The sequence below is a fragment of the Pavona decussata genome, unplaced genomic scaffold (genome assembly GCF_977016875.1).
Source record: "Pavona decussata unplaced genomic scaffold, jaPavDecu1.1 SCAFFOLD_114, whole genome shotgun sequence".
NCBI classification, from domain to species: Eukaryota; Metazoa; Cnidaria; class Anthozoa; order Scleractinia; family Agariciidae; genus Pavona; species Pavona decussata.
In genome coordinates, this window is record NW_028145528.1 from 6,312,501 (window position 1) to 6,322,472 (window position 9,972).

General features: G+C 40.0%; 1 protein-coding gene across 1 annotated transcript in view; it reads right to left on the reverse strand.

Moving 5' to 3' along the window:
• The window catches only part of LOC146470483 (E3 ubiquitin-protein ligase TRIM71-like), a 2,509-nt gene extending 959 nt beyond the window's left edge, over window positions 1-1,550 (reverse strand). Inside the window, exon 1 of the mRNA XM_085122534.1 lies at window positions 1-1,550. This exon is cut by the window's left edge and continues 959 nt beyond it. Coding sequence (XP_084978660.1) covers window positions 1-1,508 — 1,508 coding nt within the window. The 5' untranslated portion in view covers window positions 1,509-1,550.
• Between the last annotated feature and the right edge of the window lie 8,422 nt (window positions 1,551-9,972).

Below are 9,972 nucleotides of genomic sequence, written 5' to 3' on the forward strand. Positions count from 1 at the left end.
TTATTGTCGAAGTCTAACACAGCAATTGTCCCAGTTGTTTTATTTACACCAATAGCCCAAGGCTCCTGAAACTCTCCCTGTCCTTTCCCAGTTGATCCAAACTGAAACGCAAATTGATACTGACGCGGGACCCCCTGCACAACCCAGGAACTATCAGTCAGCGGATGTCCATTAACTTGGATCTCCACTCTATGTTGTTCAGCACACCGTGGTGTGTATGTTACCGTATACTTGCCGTCTTTGGTGTCTTTGATGTCTGTTTTCAGTTGATCACCTCCTGGAGTTAAAATACTGACTTCTATTTGATCGTCTTTGTTATAACACTGCAAACCATTCGAATCTCTTGTTACAATAGTAAAATGTATTTCTGTCTTTTCGGCTTCTCCTTTGTCACATTGTCTTTCAACTAACGACATCGAAGGAACGGTGTTACTAACCACAATTCGATCCAAAAAATTCAGTTCATTTTGCAATATGTGATATACCTGTGGTGGTTTATAAATTTGAGGTTTTCTAGCATTCAGTAGTTCTTCAGAACGTCCAACGATAGCCTGACTTGTTTGTACAATTTCAGCGTTGATGTTTCTTTCTAAGATACTCTCGCCTCGTTCAACGCAGCTTTTCAATTGAGTGATCATCAATTCAAAGTTTTCCAGTCGTGTTGCGTGATGTTTTTGTTGGGAGTAATAAATTCCATCCAACTCAGCGTTTAAGGTCCTGTTTTGTTCCCGCAAATCACGAATAAATTCTTCCACAGAGTCTGTCATTGTCTTTTCGGCGGCCAAAATTTCGTTTTCGTAACTCTCCATTAACTCTTTCTGCTTTTTTATGAGGTCCTCGTACATAACAGTTTCCGCTTTCACTTTCTTCGCAGCTTCTGCCATTTGCATCTTTTGTACTTGTGCAGCTTTCTGAGTGTCTGTCATGGTGTGTCGATTATGACTCACTACACTACACTTGTGGCAAATAGGAACCTGGCATTCTTCGCAGTAAAATTCCAGGGCTTGATTTTCATGATATTGATGTGAACACATGACGGGTCTGTTGATCAATTCTTCGACATCTTGCGCTTGCAATTTGTCGATCAAAACATTGCGATGACCTCTTGTGGCCTTCAAGCGTTGGTGAGCCTCAAAACAGTCTTCGCAGAGATAATTATGGCACACGAAACAGTAACTAGTTGCAGTGTTGTTGTCTTCACAACTATCGCATTTCTGAGCCTGTGCGCTGCTTTCTTTCAGAGCGAGAACATCCACCAGTCGGTTGAGATGAAACGATGTGGGCAAATTATTGAATGTGTTTTCCTCGGGTATTTGAAAAGACGTTTGGCAAACTGGGCATTTGATCGTTGTTTGTAGCTGTCTTCTTGTGAAGCCTGCCAATTTTTCGAGACACTCCAGGCAGAATGAGTGAAGGCATGGCAATGTCTTGGGATTTTTCACCGTTTCTATACACAGTGGACATTCTGCTTCTTTCTTAAGATTGTTAAAAAGCTGTTGAACATCCATAATCAACTCAATATGGGTGCGCGAGAATTCATGCGACGTAACCCGAACCACATATTTAACACCTACGGTATGTGCAGTGGCGTGTGTCCATCACGCCACCCGCTGCTCCGTCGCTCCGTCGCGTGTGATCGATCTTGAAATTTTGCCAATGAGGGAGGGGCGTCTCCAGGGAAAACGTTCAGTCTGGCATTACGTTCCACTTGACTGAAATTCAAAATGGCGGGCAAACAAAACCAGGTAGTCTAGTAACTTCTACTGGTTTAGGTCAAAGCCTGGTGATCCGAAAGCCCGGGTTAGAATCTCGCTCTATTTATGTAACTTCTTTTTCTATCTTAAAAAAAATATTAAGTGTAATTTATACTTTGTGTATTAAAATTTTAAGAGAGGAAGGGCAGTTTGAGATGTGGAAACGAGTGCTTACCAACAAAACCACACACTTGCGCCTAAATACAGGAATCGATCCGACATTGTTTTTTTTTTGCAAATAATCTAAAAAAAGAGCAAGGCTGATTTCACGGTCAGGGAAGTATATTTTCCGATATTTCGAAAGGCACGGCCTTTCTTCTTCAAGCACAGGCATCCCAAGCTCGCGTCACTAGAGAGCGTGTAATAATTAATTCAGTAGTGGGCATGATGACCTTTGAGTGCAAGCAGCCATTGAGAATTTTTAAAAACGCATTATAAGACTTTGTATGGGAAATAAAATGCTGTCGATTATGAAGGTTAAAAACGCTAAATTTAAGTTTCATTCAATAAAACGAATAAAACTGCCAAGTTCGCGGCGTCAGGCGTCGTCAGGGAGCGTGTGATAATTAATAACTAGTGAGACGATGACCTTTGAGTGCAAGCGGTATTGGGTTACGGGCAGCCGTTGAGAATTTGAACGCATTATAAGACTTTGTATGGGAAATAAAATACCGACGATTCTGACGCTTAAAAAAACGCTAAATTTAACTTTCATTCAATAAAATGAATAAAACTGACTCACCTCTTGTGTATTCTTGTGCGTTTTGGGGTTTATTTTGCCGTTTCGGGCATTCTTTGAAATCACTGTCATTCCCTTCATAAGACGGAGTCAAGGCAGCACACTCAGATTTCGATCGTAAGCTCACGTAGTCCGTTCAGAGGCGGTTTGCACCTCGAAAATCCATCCCAGCCGCGATTTTTTCACGCAGAGCTAAAGCCCCATCATTCTCAAACCTCGGTGAATGTTTCGACGTCAAAAATCCCCACTCACTTTGCTGGAAATGAGCATTTTCTGCTTCCGATTCCACGATAGCGTCGTTTCTCCAACAGCTGATGATTTTGAAAATGGTAACGGAGCTTGGGTCCGAGGTCAAATTAACTCCACCCGATGGGGTACAGTTATTTCATGTACAACACTTACCCCATCCCCACGTCACAGCATCTCGGTCAGTTCCTTTGTTACGAGCCACCAATAGCGTAACTGTGGGGATGGGGTAAGTGCCGCCTCTGAGCGAACTATGTGAGCTTACGATCGAAATCTGGGTGTGCTGCCTTGACTCCGTCTTATGAAGGGAATGACAGTGATTTCAAAGAATGCCCGAAACGGCAAAATAAACCCCAAAACGCACAAGAATACACCAGAGGTGAGTCAGTTTTATCCATTTTATTGAATGAAAGTTAAATTTAGCGTTTTTTTTAAGCGTCAGAATCGTCGGTATTATATTTCCCATACAAAGTCTTATAATGCGTTCAAATTCTCAACGGCTGCCCGTAACCCAATACCGCTTGCACTCAAAGGTCATCGTCTCACTAGTTATTAGTTATCACACGCTCTCTAGTGACGCCGCGAACTTGGCAGTTTTATTCGTTTTATTGAATGAAACTTAAATTTAGCGTTTTTAACCTTCATAATCGACAGCATTTTATTTCCCATACAAAGTCTTATAATGCGTTTTTAAAAATTCTCAATGGCTGCTTGCACTCAAAGGTTTTCATGCCCACTACTGAATTAATTATTACACGCTCTCTAGTGACGCGAGCTTGGGCTGCCTGTGGAACGAAGGGCTGGATTGTATGTGACGACAAGGGGTACTCGTATAGGTTGGTTGGTGTCGGAGGTGTCTTTCGTAGCTATAGCGTCGGAACGTGGGATGCCTAGTCCTATTTCTTGGTTGAGGAATGAAAGATTGTATCCCCGTTTGTTGAGATACGTTCTGAGTTCGTTTGTTCGGAGTTTAAAAGTTTCGTCAGAAGAACAAATACGTCGAAGTCTGAGAGCTAAGCTGAATGGAATGGCTCTCTTAGTGTGTCTAGGATGACATGAAGATTGTAACAAGTATTGACGTTTGTCAGTAGCCTTAGTATAAAGGTCGGTAGTGATAGTGCCGTTATAGAGAGGCACACTGACGTCCAGAAAGGGTATAGATGTGAGAGAATAATTGGATGTAAATTTAATAGTGGGGTGAATGTTATTGAGATGAGCAGTGTTCAAGGTTTGGAGGTCGTCGAGAGAGTGTGTCCATATCATGAAGATGTCGTCTATGAAGCGCCGCCATATGTGTGGTTGAAATGGAGCACGTAGTAATGCGTCCGTCTCAAATTTGGCGAGATACAAATTGGCGTAAGAAGGAGCCATTCTGGTTCCCATAGCAGTTCCGGACAATTACCCAATAACGCCATTCTTGTCACTCTGGACGTCTCTAAAAACGTTATTTACATGGTACACTGCAACCGCTGCCACAAACAATACATAGGAGAAACAAAACGACGACTTAAAGACCGTTTTAACGAACACCGTAGACCAGTCGACAAACAAACAAATAGTTCCAAACCCACCATAGTTTCAGAACATTTTCTTTCTAACGACCATAACGCTTCTGACATGCTACTAATTCCTCTCGAACTCATCAAATCTAATCATGACAGTGTACGCAAAGCTAGAGAGGCATACCTCATCGACAGAGGTCAAACTATTAAACCCTTAGGTCTTAATAGGAGAGATGAGACATGAACATTTTTCCCGTCTTTCATCTTCCTAAGTTATGTAATTAACTCATTGTTACGTGTTTTGTTTTCGTCTACCACCTTGTAACGTTAGCTTATTTGCTTATACCTATTTACCAGTTTGTATTTTCAAATTTCAAATTGTAACGTTTTTGTTTATGTAACTTTTGCCTTTTTTCAGGTATCTATTGTAACTGTTTAAAATTGTAACGTATCTTGCCACAGGGTCAGTCTCAAACATACCGTGCCTTTCGAAATATCGGAAAATATACTTCGCTGACCGTGAAATCAGCCTTGCTCTTTTTTTAGATTATTTGCTTTACAATTTTTTTGCTGATTAGATCCTTCACTACAGGATCCGGTACTTTTATTTTGTCACGGTGGTCCTTGCAAACACAGTTTATCACTGGTTTTTACTGAATTGTTTTTTTTTTTTTTTTTTTTTGCCTCATTCCGAAGACGGCATGTCACGACATCACGTGTGGTGACAGCTTCTCGCATATTTTCGAGGCGTGACAGTGTGTTTGGTTCATACATACGGCATGATAAATGATCATTAAGGGACTCTGTATAATGAGGATACGGACGGGCGGAAGGCGGACGGCGAATGGCGGATGGCGGATGGGGCTTTTAAAAAAAATAAAATAAAATAGTTTGTTGGTGCTGTTAAATTTATCGGTTAATTGTCACCTTCTAAGAAATGCTAGCTTTGGCTATTTTTTTTTTTTTTTTTAATTTGAATTAATTTTTTTCCTAATGTCAGTCAAATAGCGAAAACGTTATAGAATGTTTCTTGTCGTTTATCAACCAAATCAGTCTGAGTTTGCAGTGGAACTCCGTACATTAGTACGACACACCATCCGGCAAAACAACACGTTCACATTCATGGACATTTACGGGATAATCTGATTAACGGGAAAAGTACTGTATGAGCTCTTGTTAGGCATTATAGATTGTGTCACCTTTTAACGAGGAATAGTGGCTTTTCTAACTCGTCTTCCTCTACATCAGACATTTTGGCAGAACGTAACTTTTTCGTTACCGCAAACGTCCAAATATGGAACCTATAAAATTTTCCCAGAGAAAAAAAGTGACATTTTTTCAAGCACGAGAAGTTCATGTTTTTTTCAGCGAGGGATTACAAACAAAATCGCGATCTTTAATTCGTCACGATTGTTCAAGACCAAGCTGATTAGCGACCAGCTCTGCTCTAAATCAAAACTTGAAAGGAAACGTCGCTTGTGTGCAGATTTCCTGGGAGGAACATGACACGTTCGCAAATTCTACCCAGGGAAATCTTTGGACATCTTAAAATAATTTTTTAATAACTTGTATCGATCTGTCTGATCGAACAATAACCACGATTTCCAATCTATAATGCCTAACAAGAGCTCATACAGTACTTTTCCCGTTAATCAGATTATCCCGTAAATGTCCATGAATGTGAACGTGTTGTTTTGCAGGATGGTGTGTCGTACTATTAAATGTACGGAGTTCCACTGCAAACTCAGACTGATTTGGTTGAAAAACGAGAAGCGTTTTCGCTGTTTGACTTACAATAAGAAATTAATTAATTCAAATTAAAAAAATAGCCAAAGGTAGCATTTCTTAGAAGGTGACAATTAACCAATAAATTTAACAGTATCAACATCCTATTTTAATATATATATTTAGCCAAGCCTAAAAGCGGAGCTCCAATTTTTTCATAGCGGAGCTCCCGCGCGCGCCGCAAGGCGCGCGCGAGCGGAGCCCCATAGCTAAGAGATTTTGGTAAACCCATCAGTGCGAAAAATTTTGGTTTGGTTATGACGTCACTTCCGTCCGACCGACCGTACAACGTACGTACGTACGTACGCTCCTCCATGTAAGCAATGTGAAATGAGACACTCAAACCTTGTGCTGCAAATCAGGTTTTTTTCGGCGGGAAAATGCATGGCCAACTGCGCTGCCGGCCGCGTTTGTTTGGCAGGAAATTGCATCGCCAACTGCGTTTGAGAAAAAAATAATAATAATTTTAAAGACGACGTGTACGACAAAACACAAACTCAATTTATGAATAAGTCTACAAACATGTAAAGCAAAGAAAGGGAGATAGAGAGAGATCGAGAAAACAGGCGACGAAGAAGCGAAGTTCAACGTCATAGAGAGCGATTGAGAGCGGTAGCAAACAGGCGAAACATGAGTGACGAACAAAGAGAGAAAGAACAGGAAAGGGTGCCGAAAAAACCCCGTGTTGCGGCACAGGGTTTGAGAGTCTCATTTCACATTGGCTTACATAAACGAGCGTATGTGCTGTAACCCAGGTTATTTTTTTGGCGGGAAAATGCATGGCCAACTGCGCTGCCGGCCGCGGTTGTTTTTCGGCGGGAAGTTGCATCGCCAACTGCGTTTGAGAAAAAAACAAAACAAAAAAAATAATTTTGAAGACGACAAGATACAAAGTCAATTTTTATATGTGACCAAAATCAGGAGAAAGAGCAAGGCAACTAGCGGCGGGAGAAACAAATCGACTGGCACATCATCAGAATCATTTTACTCCGATCCGGCGCAACGAAACGTTGGATTTTTTCTCTTGAAGTGAAACGTTTCGCTCACTTAACGTTGTAAAACGAATGGAAAAATCAGCAATGGAATAAAGGGACTGGTTATTCTCAGAAGAGGCGAGTACATTCATGCAATTTTGTTGACAAAACTTTGCTAGTTTGCTGGTTTGCAAGATATTGTTTTCTTGCATTGTTTCGTTCCATGTTGATTATTTTCCTTGGAGTTTTATTTTCTGATCTCGTCCAATTTTGCCGTCAAACAGCGGGAGAAAGAGCAAGTTGGATCGCGATGGGAGAAACAAATCGATTCTTTCAGCAGCTTTTAGAGGCGGCACTTCATAAACAGCGGCCGAATCTTGAAGAGAAATTATTTTACTCTAATCCGTGTCTAATCCGGCGCGATAAAATGAAATTAAGATTCGATGGATTTTTTCCTCTTGAATTGAAACTCAACGTTGTAAACGAACGAAAAAATCAGCAGTCGAATAAAAGGACTGGTTATTCTCCAAAGAGGCGAGTATATTCATGTGATTTTGTTGACAAAACTTTGCTGTTTTTGCAAGATATTTTTTTCTTGTAGTGTTGACACTGCAACTTGTTTAACCTCAGAGCAGCCTTTTGAGCTCATTTTTCGGTCCATGTTCGTTATTTCCCTTGGAGTCTTATTTTCTAATCTCATTTCATTTTGCTTCATTTAAAAAAAATTGATTCTGAGCTAAAATAGTCAGTCAAACAAACGTCTCCCAACATTGTATCGTTGGCATAAACTACTGACAAGTTTTTTCTCGCATACATTTCTGACAATCTTGACAGAGAACAAACAAAAATACTTAAAACAGTAGGATATAACCGCAAAGATTAAGATGTGTGAGTAATTTTGACTGAAAGTCTTTTCAAGGAACGTTAAAAGCGAATGTAAAATTAAAGTGTGATTCCATTTTCATCAAAACAAAGTTTACGCAAAACATTGATTCGCTTGTTTTTTGTGAATTTTTCAAAGATCGTTGTTTAGTTTATTTCTGTAGTTATTGCTATGAATTATCACAGTGCTTTTTTCATTTATTACTCAAAGATATATTTGATGTGTGTTTTTTGGTTAGTGTATCCATTTTCTCTGAGGTTTATAGCGTACGGCCTTCTTGATAAGCAAAATTTACTAGACAGTGACAGTGCCGGTAGCGCGCGTTGGCTGTTCACCAACCGTTTTGCCTCGATCATCTTAAAAACTAAAAACAATAATAAAAACAGAAAATATCATTTTGAGCCATTTAAATTCCGCTTTTATAACACAGAGGGCAAAATGTTCCTAAAACTATCAAGGAACTTCGTAAAACAGTCAGTAAAACACTCATCGAAGGCGCAAGCAAACCAATGAACAAATTATTTAATTTTTTCGTAGCGTACAAAACAAACAAAACCGACGAGAACAGTTCCCATTAAACACATGTAATTAAGAGAGAATACAAGTTTAATTCAGGAGCAAACTAACAACTATAAATCAAATGTTAGGCATCAATTAATTGTTCACCTGCGCTGTAAAGCTTCCTACCGCTTGGAAATCACACGAACATAGATTTATACTAAAATAGCAAACGATGGATCCAAAGAAGGAACTTGCGGAGTAATTTCTTCCTGCTCCTTACTCCCATCAAAAGGACACTTTCATGCTCGGATACCTTTCGTTGAAAGCACTTGGACGCCATGACTGATTACAGTTTCTCAACCAAACAAAATAAAATCAAACCGATCCAAGTCTTTAGCTTTTGACACAAATAATCTTTTGCTGTTTCTTGTGAGAGACACCAAAATTAACCTTTAGGAATTTCCCTCCTAGCTGCAGCACTTGATTTCCATGTATTTTTGGTACAAAGAACCCGGCTTAAAGAGTCGAACTTCGAAAGAACCTCAAAGAACTTGTTTATTTGGACACAAAATGCAGAAACCAACAAAATGTAAAACTGTCGTGCTCAGCCAAACAGGAGCGAGTATTTTCGCCGCTCGACCAATCAATCGGTGAAAGGAAAATTACGAAAAACTGCCCTCTGTTACAACAAATCAGCATTCAGTAATTTTGCCCTCTGTTTTACATTGTTATTGTTGATGAGCAGTTAGCTGCATATGCATTAAAAATGTACTGTATAACTGCAGAATTCGGATGAGGAACTCAGAAGGTTATTTTCTTAGTCCTTTGAGTCCTCCCGTGGGGCATAGGGCCGCTATAAGGTTATTACGTTCATACAATAAGCAGACTTAGGAGCTCCGCTTTTAGGCTTGGCTAAATATATATTAGCATGAGGAATCTGCTTATCGTATGAACGTAGTAACCTTACCAGTTCCTTATCCTTTCGCCAGTTATATATATTTTTAGTGCATATACAGCAAACTTCCCATCAGCAATAACAGTGTAATACAGGGGTACAATCATTTAATGCTGATTTGTCGTTACAGAGGGCATGTTCGCTTCATTTTCACAATTTCGTCCCAGAGCCTTTCGCGCGCTTTAGGCCAAAAGGAACCAAAAGGAACCTAAAAAGGAACCAAGATTGCTAGTACCCAGATTCTTCGTACACACGCGCGAACTTGAATTTCATAAACAAATGAGGAGAACTTTGTTCTGTTGGCTTTGTTCTAGAGATTTGGGTAAGAATAGCAGTATTTAGACGTGTTCCTGTATTAGGATGGTGGATCTTATAAGCGTAGTGGATCAAGAATCTTTTTAAGCGCTAGAAAGCTTTGCAAAATTTAGTTTGGAGGCGATCGAAGATTTCCTACGCCTCCTCTTATTTTTCCTGCGTGACTGTGTGAAAAAGGTTTCGTTCTACAGCAGATTTATTGGGTTAAAGGAAAATTTAAGTGTGATAAATGTCAAAAGTAGAAGGGATTTTGCTGTGTCGGTGGAAGACGAAAGGTCCAACGGTTCTGTCAATCAAGGAGGTAAGATAACTTCAAAT